The sequence below is a fragment of the Mesoplodon bidens genome (assembly GCF_964165515.1).
Source record: "Mesoplodon bidens genome assembly, chromosome: 1".
Classification (NCBI taxonomy): Eukaryota; Metazoa; Chordata; class Mammalia; order Artiodactyla; family Ziphiidae; genus Mesoplodon; species Mesoplodon bidens.
The window spans coordinates 48,830,135-48,846,066 of record NC_138176.1 but is presented as its reverse complement, the minus strand read 5'-3'; the positions used below and the strand labels follow the sequence as shown (position 1 = coordinate 48,846,066).

The 15,932-nt window shown below is 47.6% G+C and overlaps 1 protein-coding gene across 1 annotated transcript in view; it reads left to right on the top strand.

Moving 5' to 3' along the window:
• The window catches only part of WDFY4 (WDFY family member 4), a 276,626-nt gene that overhangs the window by 193,224 nt on the left and 67,470 nt on the right, over positions 1-15,932 (top strand). Inside the window, exons 44-47 of the mRNA XM_081247758.1 lie at positions 750-898; positions 6,856-6,976; positions 10,042-10,127; positions 11,597-11,659. Coding sequence (XP_081103884.1) covers positions 750-898; positions 6,856-6,976; positions 10,042-10,127; positions 11,597-11,659 — 419 coding nt within the window. The remainder of the gene's footprint in view (positions 1-749; positions 899-6,855; positions 6,977-10,041; positions 10,128-11,596; positions 11,660-15,932) is intronic.

Genomic DNA, 15,932 nt, shown 5'->3' with positions numbered 1-15,932 from the left:
GCAAGGCCTCGGCTGACCCCACGGGAGCCCAGGGTTGACCTGAGTGGAGGCAAAAGGTCTGGCCCTTCCTTCTCTGACCAGTTGTTGGGTACGGATGGCCACTGGGATGGGGACATGACCTTTGGCCAGGTACTCTCTTTAGTTGAGGGATTCTGGAAAGCTGCCAACATCTTCAGCTGCTGAGAGAACGTGCTTGAGCCTGAAAGACGAGACCTGGGCGGAGCTCGTGGCACCTCTGCGCACACCTTGGACCAGCCTTGGCCTTGTAGACAGCAGTACCAGTCTTGCACTTGTGGTTCTAGGCAGACCCAGTTCCAGTCCTGGCTCAGCCAGTGTTCAGCTGGCCTCTGGACAAGCTCCTTCGCCTTTGTAACTGAGGGATGCCTTGGACCTTGAAAACTTTCCTCTTTGTTTACGGAGGAATGTTTTGCACAGTTGTAGAGGAGCTTAAAGTGAGAGGAAAAAAAGGCCAACGTGCTCAACACAGCAATAAACACTCATCCACGTGCCTCAGTGGGGGTGGGGTGGCCTTGGGTAGATGAAATAATGAAACGGGGTGTTGGGTGTAGAAATTAAACTTTGACTCTGAAGAGCAGTGCAGCTCTGGGGCAGCGGCTCTGTCATTTACAGGTTGCCACTTTCACCTCCAAGGGCCTGGTGGAGGACCGGCCACTGCCCTCCTGCCCTCCAAAAGGACATGGGCATGCTTCCTTTGCACGTGGCCTGACTCTGGTGCTCTCTCCCTGCAGGTGACACAGAAGTACTCCCTGGTCATCGTGCAGGGCCACCTGGTCTGCGAAGGGCTCCTGCTCTTTGGCCAGCAGCACTTCTACATCTGCGAGAACTTCACACTCTCTCCCGTGGGTGATGTCTACTGCACCCACCACTGCTTATCCAAGTGAGTGCCCCTCCCCTCCCAGCAGATTCTGCCCTGAGCCCCAAGCTGCCTTCTCAGCCACCCCCATGCCTATGCCTCCCACCTTGTTCTTTCTGTGGGCTCAGGTTTGGGCCTGAAACTGAGCCACAAGATAAAACAGAGGAACCTTAAGGCATAGGCATCATGATTGTGGTTCCCCAAAGCTAAAATCTGGAGCGGTTAACAATGCAGCAGCTCCTGGGGCTTTCCTGCTATGGAATGCACCACAGGACAAAGGGCATAGGTCCTTAGGTTGTTTGGGTAATAGAATCCAGTCCCATCAGCTTACTCATTCAACAACTTCTTTGATTGTTCATCCTTATGCAAGACGTCAGGCCCTGTCCCTTCATGCCCGCAAGGCACATGAGTGCAATCGGCAGCATAAACAGGTTCTTTTCGAAAGAGTTTGGAACACACTATCATCAAGGGGCAAAATATATGTTATTTGAGGACTCTTCGGGGTTCATGCTTGGAGAGATAGCATGGGGCTTGTGTGGTGAGGGACAGGTACTTGAGGAAGTAGGCTAAGATCTGGGTCTTGAAGGATGGGTGAGACTTGGATAGAAATCTGAAGAGTCATTTTTACACTAACTAATACCAGAGGTCTTTGGCAGGAAATTCCGAGGTTCTTCTTTAGGATCAAATGCAGTTGGTCTACTTGGGTTCAGTCTGTTCTTACTGATTAATTCCCTAGTGTTTATAAAGTACTGCCATTCAAAACCAAATTGATTGTGTTTGCACTTTTGCTAAAGGTTCAGTTCTCAAGTTGTGTGTTTTCATCACTTTTGGAGAAATTTAGATGTAGATTTCTTTTCTGGTTAGCTAAGGCTCAAGTAATGACAAAATGACCTCTTAGCCCAGTGGCTTTCCAACTAAACTACATCGAATCACCTGGAAGGCTTCTTAAAACAGACTTCTGGGACCCCTCATTAGCCCAGTTTCTAATGTGGTAGGTCTGAGTTAGGGCTGAAGATTTTTAACAAGTTCTCAGCTAATGTTGATGCTACTGGTCTGGGACCTCACTTTGAGAACCACTCTTTAAGACTATTGACAGAGGAACCAGAGCCTTACCTGCCAGTAACTAAGAATTCTAACTCCCAGGTGTCATATCATTTCCAGCCTATGTCAGGAAGCAAGAGTTTAAGGAGTACGGAAGGATAGATGTCGGCCCACCCTCCTTTGATTTAGGTTTGTTTTAAAATGCTTGGCCTTTTTCTCTCTGCTAATTTCCATCTTTTATTCATACCAGACGTTCACCAATTGCAGTGAGTCTTCTGTTCTTTTCCAAGGCAGGAGCATAATTAATACTTGGCACACTCATCCCATCTTATTGCTCATGTTTTATTGATACTGATCAATATGGACAATGGGTCTGCTGACTCGCCTTTCTGAGAGCTGATGAAAGCTTTCTCCTCTACATATATGCATGGCGTGCCCATGAAATGACTTGCATAAACCATTGCTTCACTCTTCACCTCTGGTTTAAATTGAGTTGGTGTTAGATAAGACCTTATTGATTAGGTAAATTGTGTTTATGAGGTGTATGTAATCATGATCAAATTGACTATATCTGCACTTTCAACAGAAGCCCAGTTGTCAGGTTGGATGTACTCAAGTCTGGAAATGTACTTTTGTAGAATGCAAATAGGAGAGTAGTGAGAATAAATTACTACCTTGGAATATCGTTTGGGAATTGCATAGGTAATTTTAGTCACCATACCTCAGAGAAGTGTTTGTTAACCAGACAGTGCCTTCTCTCTGGTCCCCTGTCTACTGCCCTAAGAAAATGCTGGCACTCGTGGAGTTGTGGTTCTCAGAGATGGGCCATTAGATCATGTCAGATCAATGGGGATTAAGTCTTATTTTGACCATGGAGACAAAGGGAGATACATAAATAAGCCAGTTAAACATAAAGCTAAATCAACTCTGAAATGTTTCTCTAAAAGACTGCCATCAATTTGAGTACAGTTGAGCATTAGACCTTGAAAGAGACTCCCCAATGTACCATGAAAATATCCCAAATAAAGCTCAAGAACACTGCCAATCCTCCAGCAGTGATTGGCTTATGTACTTTGGAACTTTCCTTAGAAAGTAAGACCCTTTCTAGAAGGTTATATTTTGCTTTCAGTGGGATCTCTTCTTGGTAGAATAGGGTGACTGTACTAATTGGGTTGGCCAAAAAGTTCGTTAGAGTTTTTCCATAACATCCTGTGGAAAGCCCGAACGAACTTTTTGGCCAACCCAATAGCTGTCCAGGGCTCCTGTAACAAAGTATCAAAAACTGGGTGGCTTGGGCTTCCCTGGTGGTGCAGTGGTTGAGAGTCCGCCTGCTGATGCAGGGGACACGGGTTTGTGCCCCGGTCCAGGAAGATCCCACATGCCGCAGAGCGGCTGGGCCCGTGAGCCATGGCCGCTGAGCCTGCATGTCCGGAGCCTGTGCTCCGCAACGGGAGAGGCCACAACAGTGAGAGGCCCGCCTACCGCAAAAAACAAAAACAAAAACTGGGTGGCTTTAAAAAAATAATTTATTGTCTCACAGTTCTGGAGGCTAGAAGTCTGAAATCAAAGTGTCGGCAGGGTCATGCTCCCTCTACAGCTTTAGGGGAGGATCCTTCCTTGCCTCTTCTAGCTGCTAGTGCTTCCTGGCAATCCTTGGTGGTCCATAGCTTGTATATACATCACTCAGTCACATGGCCATCTTCTCCCCATGTGTGTCTGTCTCTGTGTCCAAGTTTCCCCTTTATATGAGGAGACTAGTCATACTGGATTAGGGCCTATCTCAATGACCTCCCTTTATTACCTCTGTTATTTACCTATTTCTAAATAAAGTTAAATTCTGAGGTACTGGGGATTAGGAACTTCAACATATATCTTTTAGGGGACACAATTCAACCCATAACAGTAGCAGCCAAGCTTACAATGTATAGCATTTGATTCATTTGGTGGGAATCCAAACCCTCCAACTGGCTCTTTGTGATGGGGTGCTTTTAGTCAGATATTTCCTTCACATCAGTCAGCAGTGTTAAGGCATCATCTCTCTGTTTAATTCAACAAATACTTATTGAAAGTCTGTCTTGTACCAGCACTGTGGTAGACTCCACAGATACGTAGATCAGTCAGATGTGGGCTGAGTCTGGTAAAGAGTTTGGGATCTAGCAAGTTATTTAGGTATAAATTCCAGGTATAAATTCCTGACAACAATTGGATACATACAAATTGGATACAACAAGTTGGATACATACATGCAAATCAAAGTATGTTTTAGTTTGAAATCCACTTCTATTACCAAAGACCCAGTCAATCAATATCTTGATTATCATTTGTTTACTGTGATTTCCCTAGTTAAGAATATTAAAAGTTTTACTATGACCACCCTGGACAGTTTGCATATATCATTATAGGTGTGATGGCAAGAGCTGTGAGCAGCATCATTTGAACTGTGGCCACAGCTCCATCTAAAGAAAAACATGGATCAGCGACTCCTTTCTACTCATTGACCTTGGGGGCCTGAACTCTGATTTAATGCACATGTAGAATATAGTGTTGGCAAAGAGACGCAGTCCTAGCTGTGTGACTAATGCTTTGTACGATGGAACTCCAATCTGGACCCTGCATCAGTGAACTCAATAATGTCATTCACAGTTTAGTCCTCCTGAGAAACTGAGTCTGTCTAAGCATTCCTGCCTTATGGATTATTCAGCCCCTACAAGCAGGAGAAGAATGACCATCTTTCCTCCTGAAAGCTCCTTCCTAAAAGCATTCTCCAGAGCATTCTTCCTCATGTCACCAGTGTTTCAGAGTCCTAGGTTGAGAATCAGTTTGCACAGAGTAAACTGGAAGGAGGGAGCTGGTGGGGGAAGCTCTGTAATTGCCAGCCAACCTGTCTGCCTCAGGGGAGAAAAGGTGCAGCTGCGTGAGCTTGGGTTTTAGATTCAGAGGACCTGGTCTGAATCCAGTTCCATGTGACCTTGGAAAAGTCACCTCTCCTCTTTGGAATGTAGTTTCGTCATTTCTGATATGGGAATCATAATAACACATGCTCAGTAAGGGTTCATCACGTGGATCAAATTAATCAAGGACAGGGAAGTGCTGAGCAGGCTGTAGAGCATGACGGTGGTCAGTCCACTCAGCAAACATGCCCAGAGCTCCAGGAAAGATGTGGAGGATGAGATCCATGGGCACAGTTCTGTGCCCCCATGAACTCACTCATAGTCAGCTGGGGAGAGAAACCAACCAAAGGTGCAGCTAAGGTACAGAGAATGTTTGCTGTGCTCCCACAAGAACGGGGCCACAGGACCACAGACCACAGATCACATCATTGTCACTGTCACAAGTGCCTTTACCTGGAATTCTGTTTGGCCTAAGTCAAGGGTAGGAACCAGAATTACCTCCACGACCCCTCTGGGAGTCAGGGAAGTTTAGGGGAAGCTCAACTTAGCCCCAGAGGGAAGCATTAATAATGGATAAAGGGCCTCAGCCAGCAGTAGATTTGAATTAAAACATCCAAGCAGAAGCATCCAGAACCATCCAGCCACATTTGTGTTTCAACAGTCCTACAGCAGTGTGGCTCAGAACAGGGGCCCTGAGAGGGTTGTTCTGAGAAGGGGCAGGAGTCCGCAAGGGTGCGGTCTGGCCATGTGGGTGCTGAACAGCCGGCTCAGGCTGTGTCCCACGCGGGTAGCCTTCCCCTCTACCTGGCAGTAACCATTCTGCAGAGTGTGCAAGGCTGAGCTCTTAGCACTGCAGATGCTGGACCAGCTCTGACCGCTGCCCAGAGAAGTCCTGCGGGCCTGTGTGATGGCCTGATCTCTCTCCATTTCCCCTGGAAGCGTGGCCTGCCCTGGAGGCTGGGCGGTGAGGGCCGCCCCTGGAGCTGGGGTGGGAGGAGGTAAAACACATTCCTGCCACCTAGTGCTGGTGCGGGGCTCCTCGGCTCTGCGGTGGGCACACAGTCTTACGGAGGGCTGAGGTGCTTGGAAGGCCCTTCCTTTCTCCAGTGCTAAAAGGGTGTTTTATCAGAGCTTTGTGGTCATGTACACAATGCAAAATTGCTGTGTAACTCAGATGATCAGAAATGTAACTGTCCATACTGAAATCAAATTTATTTCTCAAGTTCCCATTTGTATTGGTGGTGGAAAGCTTCATCTGGTTGTTTATCTGAAGGTATTTCAGTTACTTCCAGTGCAAAAATTGTTCTTTTTGGGATAAATACTTCGTCAAATTCATGACTCCTCCTTCGCCCCTTCTCCCTTTCTTCCCAAGGGGAGTCATTCTGACCTCCGGGGGCGGGCATCCAGCATCCGGCCTGGCCGGCCCATCCTCTGCTCTCTGCCATGCCGCTAGTCCCTGGTCCAGGCACGGTGCTCTGGGGTCCACTGCTAATGCTGGCGTCATTGTCTTCCAGCCCATCAGTGCTCTCAGCCCTGCCACCTGCCTCTTTGAAGACTCAGAGTTTTCTGCCCCTTTGTCCCATTTTACACTAGGTGCTAGCCCGACTGACACGGCTGGTCCTCCCAGGGCTCCGCATTGCCTGACACCATGCTGGACAGGGCTTGTCTTTCTGCCTCAGGTTCCAGGAGCTTGAAATTTCTCCAGACCTAACTACACATCTCTTTCATTCTTCCCCCATAACCCCCCAGCCCATTTCTGACACCTGTACTCAGAGAGTCTTCTCACACTTACACTCCGCACCCTGTGTCATTATCCGTCCTGGAGGTGGGCCCTTTGCCTTGCTGTCCCTCCCCTGGTGAGGGCAGTGCCCTGCCTTACTCCTCAGGGCATGGCTCACACAGACAGGCGCTCAGACAGGGTTTATCAGGTCAGTGGGGGCTGACACATCCTCCAATGTGTCCCAGAAACTCAGGTGGGCCACACACGGTGCAGGCAGGGGAACAAGCCTACCAGACACCCTCTCACTGCGTGTCTTGCTTCCTTTTCAGCATTAGCGATCCATTCATCTTCAACATGTGCAGCAAAGACAGGTCCTCTGACCATTACTCGTGCCAGCGCCACAGCTACGGTGACCTCAGGGAGATCCGGCAGGCGCGCTTCCTCCTGCAGGTGTGTCCCGGGAGGGGGCCAGAGAGAGGACCATCTCTTCCGGGCACAGGTGGTCCAGGTGCCACTGAGGCCCCATCTGAATGTGAGAGACACACCACCCTGACCCCCTTCACCTGTGCATAGCCCAGGGCCCTTTGAGACACCTGTGAATCCCTGTGGCCCATGTTGGGCTGGTCCCCTGGCTGGGATGGAGTTGTGCCTTCTGTTTCACTCTCTCCCCAGTCCCTGCCATTTGGCCATTGGGTCCTTCTCTCTCTTACCGTGTCATTTAGGATCCAGCCTCTTTGCTTTATTTTCCCCTTGACATGCCCCAGAGCTGCCTTGGAGATTCGGGAATACAGGACAGGGCAGCTCCATTGCCTCGTGGCAGAGCCAATGACTGAGAGTTGAGTGCCAGTCTGCCCTCTGTTCTGGGCACGTGGACACCTCCTCAGGCCACAGCCCCTACCCTCTGCCCTCCTCACAGCTTTACCTATCTTCAAGCTCCTGGTCATTTCCTGGGCCAGGTGTTTCAGGGATCTCCTGACTGTCCCTTCCACCCAGGATCACAGAGCCTTGTCCAGTGCATTCAAGGGCTCATGCAGGTACTAAACAGAGCTGATTCCTTCCAGAGGCAGAGCTCTGCTGTCAGCTAGTCACAACCACATGCTTCTCATACCCCACCTTGGAGAAACATCACCTGGTTTAGGAGCATCACCTCAGTGGCAAAAGGAGGAAGAACTCTGGGGAAGAACTCTGGGGTTCCCACTGGCCTCAAACACATCTTGCCTTCACCAGCCCAACCTCAGCAATAGCAAAGCTGCATCCGTGCCCGGGGCCTCCCAGGCAGCTGGCGGAGGAAGAGATGAGGTACCACCCTTGGGGGTGGGGAGGAGCCCAGATCCCTCCCCGCTCACCCTTGCTGCAGGGTCTCTGTTCTGCAAAGGCCAACAGGGACAGTGCTAGGCCCTCGGGAACAGAATAAGTGTGCCTTTCATTTGTAAATTTCTTTGTCCCTTGATCCTCCTGCTGGAAGCCTCATTATTATTCTCTGAAACTAAAGCTCCAGGAAGCCTTTGGGGCGAGGGAGGGGGGCTCATTCTAGGGAGGATCAGCTGCCCTGCAGACAAGGGTCCAGCAAGCTGCTGACATCTGACCCAGCTCTCTCCCTCTCCCTCCCTCTCCGCTGCTTTTGCCCACAAAGATCTGGTTCTCATTTTGCCTGCCCTTAGTGCCCTTCTCTGAAAGGAGAGTGAACTAGAAAGGGGCCGGTGGAGGAGGCTCTGCCCTGATGATTCTGACCACAGCCAGCATGGGCCCAGTCCTGAGCACGGCTCTGCATCTTTGGCACAGTCGGGCACCTCTCTGGGCTTCCATTTCCCTCCAGTGAACAGGTGACCATGTCTTGTCTTTTCCACCGTTACATATATAGCAGCACTTAGCACATTTTAGGCACATAGCAAGTACTCAAAAAAAAACTTTTTAAAAAAATAATTGTATGTCTACTTACAGGTTATATATAGTAGCAAATAGATATCAGTAAGTGAGTGTCTTTCTCCCCAGTAAAAGGGGATTGTTTCCAGATGGTCGGTTAGACTGACCGTGGTGGAAACCAGAAGTGGGAGAGCATGTGTGATGGCCAAGTGGGGCTGGGAGAGCTTCATGAGCAAGGCCACCATTTGTCCAGCCCTAGATGTTCCCAGAGGAAAGTCAGAGCCTGGGCACTTAAGACTGCTGGGACAAGCTGTAGCCTTCATAAATTCTACGTTCATCATCTCTTTGCACAGTGTTTATATTGCTATTTATAGAAAAAAAATCTGTGGCTCTTATGTATACCCACAGAGGAGAGGGGTGTTTCATTATCATTACAGATACTTTCCCTCTGCTCAGGAATCTAATGAACTGGACTTTGAGAACTCACTTCCAGCCAGTCAGGAGCAGGACATGACTGCTGTTGCATGCAGGACCCCATCTTTGAGTCTGACCCTCCCCCTCCCCATCTCTCCTTCCATGCCCAGGCCTCACCTCTCCCAGGACCTCCCTCAAATGCTGGGTATTCTTTGGCTGACCCCATCTGATCCTATATGTGGACTCACTCTATCACTATTCCAAGTCTGTTACTTATAGATTGGAAGGGGAGGGAGGAAGAAAGGAAAAAGAAAGGAAAGCAGGTAGAGTTCGTTCAGGCATTAACAAAATACCCTTGAAACAACATTGTTATGTCAGTGTGGCCACGTCAAAATGGCTCAGCAAAGTGGTTTGGCAAAGCATCCTGTGCCTTCAAGTCTGTGGGTTGACGTAAGATGCTGCCCAGACTGGGACTGGCACCCACTCCCCTAGTGTTTCTGGTAAGATGACCCTTTGGTTCAGGAAAAGAAACCCTTGACCGGGAAGTAAAAGTGTCTGGAGGTGTTACTGGGCACTTTCCTCTCTTTGTCCCCTCCTCGCTTGCCCTGGGAGTGGGGCTCTTGTTTCCTGCTTCAGCCAAAGGAACTCTTAGTTCTCCTGCCCTCCTACTCATTCTGTGGAGACCCCATTCGTCACCGTCACCAAGGACTTCATATCCCCTGCAGGGGGTTGGAAGGCCTGTGTCAACCTCAATAAAGAGGTAAACTGAGGCAAGCTTGAACTACCAGAAATTGAGTTAATTCAGCAGAAGAATAGCCATTCACGAAACACAGGCTGTCCGGAGCTACAGGCGAATCCATTGAGGGTCAGCTGTATCTATGGGCAAGGAGCACAAGTTGGGGCATCCAGCCAGAGTCCAAGCTGTAAGTTCACTGGCTTGAGGATGGGAGGGGTTCTTGGTGGATGTTCATTGCTCACGAGGTAAGTCTCGATCTTCTGTAAATCAGGCATTTGTGGGAAATCAGTCTCTCAGTTCTTAAGTTTCGTTTTTCTGAGGGCGCATGCCTGAGGTTCACCCTTTCATATCCTTTGGTTCCATTTTAGATTGAAATCCTTTCACACCTGACACAGAGTCCCAAATGACCCACAGCCATGGCTCTGTTGCCCTGGTTGGGGGGCGGGGTGGTGGTTCTCCATTCCAGGAAACTGCAGAGCAGTAAAAGGGGTTCTCTTTACAGGACATTGCCCTGGAGATCTTTTTCCGAAACGGATATTCCAAGTTTCTTGTCTTCCACAACAGTGATCGGAGTAAGGTCTTCAAAAGGTAAGGGTTTGAAAATCCTCTGCTAAGGAGACTAATCGTGACCCAATAGGAGAGGAACAGCTCTGTTCTCAGGAGAATTGTTCCCAACCCACAGTGAGCAGGATTTAGGTTAGACACGAGAAAGAACTTACCCACAGAACTGTTGAGTGATGGAAAAAAGTATAGAGAAAACTATAAAAGCTCCTTCCCTAAATCCTGGGAAACTGGCTCTGTTTCATGAACTGAAGTAGTTTGGGACAGTAATAACTGAAGGGAGAAAAAAATATGCAGACACAACATATTTAATGGGCCTTCCAGAATTTTCTGGCTTTATTTTTTAATTTTCCAAGTAATTATTTTGGCTTAACCTTCCTTTTAGATCCCAGTTGCCAATTTTATTTGTTCTGACTTCATATTTTATTGGAAAGAATTCCTACCAACGGATTTCCCACTTCTGCATGGAACATCTTTTTTCTTAAAGAGAGAAGCATGCTGTTTTAGTTTAGCTTCTCTTTATCCAAAGAGGTTAATCAATCTAAGGAGTTTAAGCTAGAGTTTAAATTTTAAATTTATATTATTAAAGTTAGAGATATGTAGATTTGCAGAGAATCTAGAAGAGGCCAAAGGAAAGGTAGGCTCCTAGCCATAAACAGACCACACAGAAGCTGGATTAATAGAGAAGTGGTCACATTTAGCTCCACTTAGGGTTGAAAGTTCTGAGGTGAGATTTGACATCCCTGGCCTGCATGTCCCAGGCCATTTTGTGCTCAGAGGTTCTAGCCTTACCTTCCTGTCAGCCCTGGTCAGTCACTGGCACCAGGACCAGCTGCTGGGTCCCAAGGGCAGAGCCAGAGTGGAGAAAAACAGCCTCGCAGAGAGGCTGTCTGAGCCAGCTCTGGGTGCATCTCCATTGACTGTGATTCTCCATTTAAGGTTCTTCGAAGGACTGCTATTATATCGCCTCCTAAAATGTCTTCAGGTTCCATTTTAGACCAAACCAAAGAAGTAGACGTGCAATGCTGAACCTCAGGTTCATGTTCCCTTGTGATTTCTGTGCATTAAACGGCGTTTTCTTCACAGTCGAGCTAGAAGTCTTATACATCCATAACTCAGACAATGAATAGTGCCAACCACACCCTGCCCTTGTTCAAGGAGCATGAAAGTAAGATGGCACTTGTCCCTAGAGTACTACAGTGGCTGCTAAAATCAGCAATGGAAATGCCAGTGCTGGCCCAGTGGAGGTCTCTAAAACACGTAATTTTTATTGTAACTATTGTTTTATTTTATCATTGCTTTTATTAAGGCTAGAGCATATAATGGCAGAGGGTGCTGATGGGGTGCCTCAGAGGTACACCCCAATCTAGGGGCAAATGGGGCCCACTGGAAGGGCAAGAATAAACCCAACCTCTAGCCTGCCTCTGAAAATGTTCCCATAGTGGTGGAAGAGTCTTGACTCTGCTGATAGAACAATCCTTTCCCTTTTTGTCTAGCTTCTGCTCTTTCCAACCCGGCTTGAAAGGAAAAGGCTTCACGGAGGACCCGCTCAACCTAAGGTAACAGGTGCAGGGAGGAGGCCAGCCATGCTCTCTGGGCAGGGTGTTGGCCTTGCTTTGATTTTCTTCATTGGCCCGACCCTACTGCTAAGAAGGCATGCAAGGAGCATGTCAGTCTGCCTTCTGCTTAATTATTCTCTCTCCCAGCCCCCTACAACCCTCATCCTACTCCCCTAGTTCCTTCTGCCAATTAAACCTCTACAACAGACTTGAAGTCCCAAGTGCTCTGAGGCTTGTTCAAACCAGAATGGCAGGAAGCCGCCTCTGCCTGTGGTGGGTGGGGGCAGGTTGCCCATAGAGGGGGTAGCCCAGGCCCAGCCTTGGTGTCAGGCCCTCAGGTTGGGGTGTGCGCAGTCCCAGGTCTGTCCTTGCTATTCGAGGCTCTGAAAACTCAGAAGCTAAATAAATTAGTGTACAGTGATGTGCAAAGCATATGCTAATTTATGAGTCTGTGATGTAGAGCATCTTTCCCGGGAAACAAGATGCTTACGGCCCCTTCCTAAGTGCCCCCCCCCCCTTACAAGTACCCAGTTCTCTGGAAGGCCAGTTCCGGATTGGTAGGTGCTTTTATTTCAGTTAGGAAGGGGAATAGGAAGAGGACAGTCGTTGCTATTTTTCTCCAGGAGTATGTGGGGCTAGGGCAGGGAGGAGATATGTTCAAAATATTTATAATGACTATGGAATGGGTGTCATCAGTGTATTTAAAATGGTTTACCCATAGCTTGTTACGTGTAGTGTTCGCTGCTTCACAGAAACAAGCAAAATACTGAAAACCTCCCCATTTATTGAGTTTACAGTCTTGTGAGAAAGACAGAAAGCAAAATGAATGAAATATAAAGCATATTAGATAATGATAACAACCAAAGTCGGTTGAGGTAGAGTTTGAAATCTTAGGTTGGTAGGGGAAGACCTCACCCAGAAAGTTAATATTTGAATTAAGACTTGAACAAAGTGGGGAAACAAGTTATTCAGATAACTGAAGAAAGAACATTTCAGGCCAAGGGAAGAGGAGAGCAAGGGCCCCGAGGGGAAGTGTGGTGGGCTTGGCTGGGGCCATAGTGGTTGGGTGCAGTGAGTCAGTGGGAGCAGAGATGAGAGAGGGAACAGGGTTCATGTAAGCCTTGGGGGCTCATGCTAATGGGGTCGCCTTTTACTCTGAATAAATGGGAAACATTGGAGGGATCTTGTGACCTAACTTATATTTTAAAAGACTTACTCTGGCTTCTGTGTTGAGAATAGAACATAGTAGGTCAAAGGCAGAAGCTAGGATACTGGTTAGGAGGTTTTTGCAGTAATGCAGGTGAGAGATGATGCTGGCTTGGATTGGGGGCGGGTGGCAGTAAAGATGGTGTGAAGTGCTCAGATTGTGGACATATTTGTACATGAATGAAGGTACAGCTGGTGGGATTTGTTGACAAATCAAGTGTGGGTGGGGAATGTGTGTGTGAGAGAAAGGACTTAAGGATAAGACCAAGCATTTGGGTTTGAGCAACTGGAAGATGAAATGGGGAAGACCACACGAAGAACTACTTTGGTGGTGTAGTGGATATCAGGGGCTCGATTTTGGACGTGTTAATTTTGAGATGCCTCTCAGATATCCAGGTGGAGATGTCATGTAGGTCATTGGATATATGTTTCGAAAGTCAAGGGAGAGGTGCTCCAGAGAAATACATATCTAAGCTCATGGAAGAAGAGCTTTGACAAAATGAGGAAGCCGAAGAGCTGGTTCTAGGCTCTGAGACCACCCAAGCAGCCAGGGCGTGTGGTGAGGCTGTGCTGCTACAGTCAGCCATGGACTTTGGGATCAACCTGATTTGGGCTCATAGTAGGTGCTCAATAAATGTAATTCCTTTGCTTAGTTTTAGAATCAATTGCTGTGTATTTTGGGCATGTTTATGGAGCAGTTGATTAAATACAGGCATTTGTGTTCTCAGCTCTTTGAGTTTCTCCCAGCCCTTCTCCTACCAGCCACAGTGTGCCTACACGAGTTTCAGAGGGGAAGGCAGTAGTGGCTCCCAGACTTAGAAAGGCTTGGCTGGCCATTGCCCCATGCCTGGAATGAACTTGGCCATTTTGGGTTTGGATTACCAAGGACAAAGCCCAGTTCATACACTGAGTCTTTAACAATGCCTACCTGCGCTTTGCACACTCCAGCAAACATGAGCTTATCTTCTCTGAAGGAGGTGCATGATCCATTCTGCAGGTTTTCACCTGGCCCAAGATGCTTGGCCTGTGCTACAAGTTTTCATATCTTCAACCCCCAGCTCTTCTTGACTGATCTGGCCCCTCTAGAGGCCATCTCCCATGTACAGGAAACCAGAGCTTTTGGATACCAGAGTTTTGCCTAGAATTTTGGTGACAATGGCTGCCTCCATAACTGAATTCCAAGGATGTTCTATGGGCCTGGATCCCAAGTAGAAAATACTTGCAAAGCTGAGGTCAGCCTGGGATCCATAATCCTCCTCTGTCTCCCCATGGTACAAGACTAGACCATTCTGAAGCCAGCATGGTGGCATAATCGGACATCTGTGAGGTGCAAGGCTCTGCAAGCATATAGGGGCTTCTAATGTAAAGCCAGCTAGATGCCCCTGGATACGTGTCTGATGGCCAAAAAACTCCACAACGTTAGACATAGGTAGGCTCTGCAGAAACGTGAGAATAGCTGAAGTTACGGGGAAAGGGAAGCTAGTTGAAAATGAATATGTGAAGAAACATACATCTTTATACTTAAAGTTATCTGTACCCTTCCACAAAGGGCTGGAAACAGTTTCAAAACTAAATACAGGGTATAATGATCCTTTAAAAATTCCTCCCAAACTCCTTTAAAGGACAAAAACATAGACGTGATATCAGGTACCTGGAATGATCTAGTTACTGTAATTGTCCTGAAACTAAGAAAAACCAAACAATTGTGCTAGGTTACATCATTTTCCAGCGACAGATAACAAGAAACAGACAGTTTGGGGGACTTTTTTGTTCTGGAACATACTTTCTCTTGGCACTGAGTAAATAGGGTAGTGGGTAACAAAGAAGGCAATTCCCTTTCTATAAAGGGCTTATTTCTGTACAGACATTTCTTTGGGACGCTAGCATGATCTGGCTCAGTTCCATTGCTTCCACGTGATCTCAGTTCCTATTGAGCCCAGAGTTTAGAAAACTCAGGAAAATACAAAGCCTGGTTGCCTATCTGGCCTTTCCTCTCTCAAATCTCTGTTGCACACAGTATACACCTTTGAATGTGCTAAAGGCATCCTTCCATAGCCATGGTCCCAGACAAGTTCTGAAATACTCACTTGCTGTGCCATCAAGACAAAAGTGTCCCTGGGCTGGAAGAAGCTGTTGGTTGTGAGGCGGTGCTTATATTTGGGGCCTTACTGTATCTGCATGTTTGTAATTTCTGAAATGTTCTCTCAGTTGTATAGCTAACTTAAATGTAATGGTTAGGATGAAATTCATTTTTTGGCACGAAGTTCTGCAGTTGAGTATGTACTGTCCTTTACAGCTTTCCTTTAAAGAATGAGTTTCCCTTACAGAAAATGAGTTTCCTTTCCTTTATCTTTGAAAAATAGTGAAAAACAAAGAACTTAGAAAAACAACCATAAGAAGCTGTAAATTCCCATAAGAAGATAATTCTTCCACGATAATCAGGGCACCACTGCTAGCAGCCTGGAGGCTAAATTTCAAGTACTCCACCTCCCCACTTCCACCTTTTCAGTCCCTACTCTTCCAGAGATCGTCACTGATGACCAGTTGGGAGACTGAGAATCTGTAATGTGTGTGGTTACTTTGATAAAGAGAACTTTCAGCTCCATCACTGAATGGAGAAACATGCTCCTTGGGCTTCTTGGTAAAGCACACCTTGGGAGGGCAATTGTAGGGGCTCTACAGCTCAGACCCTAGGGTTAGAGCAGAATCACTGGAACCAGAGGTGAACTAAACACCCTGGTGGGATAACCAATGCCCTGGCATGGTGGAGCTTCTCACATGGTTGGCTCAACGGGCAATGGGTAGTGGAGCCCAGTGACCTGTGGTGAGCTCTGCCTGGGTCCTGCTCAGACCTTGTTTTGGCCCCCATTCGTGTTGTTCCTTGTCTTACTTGTTCATGTTTCCTCTTAGCTCTATCCTTAGCCGTGACCTCAGACCTGTTTCTAGGCAGAAGCCTAGCTTAAGCCCTGATCTCTGCACCAAGCCTGGCCCCTTTGTCTACCCATTCAAGGTGCTTCCATAGGGCAGTAGGCAGGTGCGTTAAAGTCCAGAACTGTGAAAGGAGCAA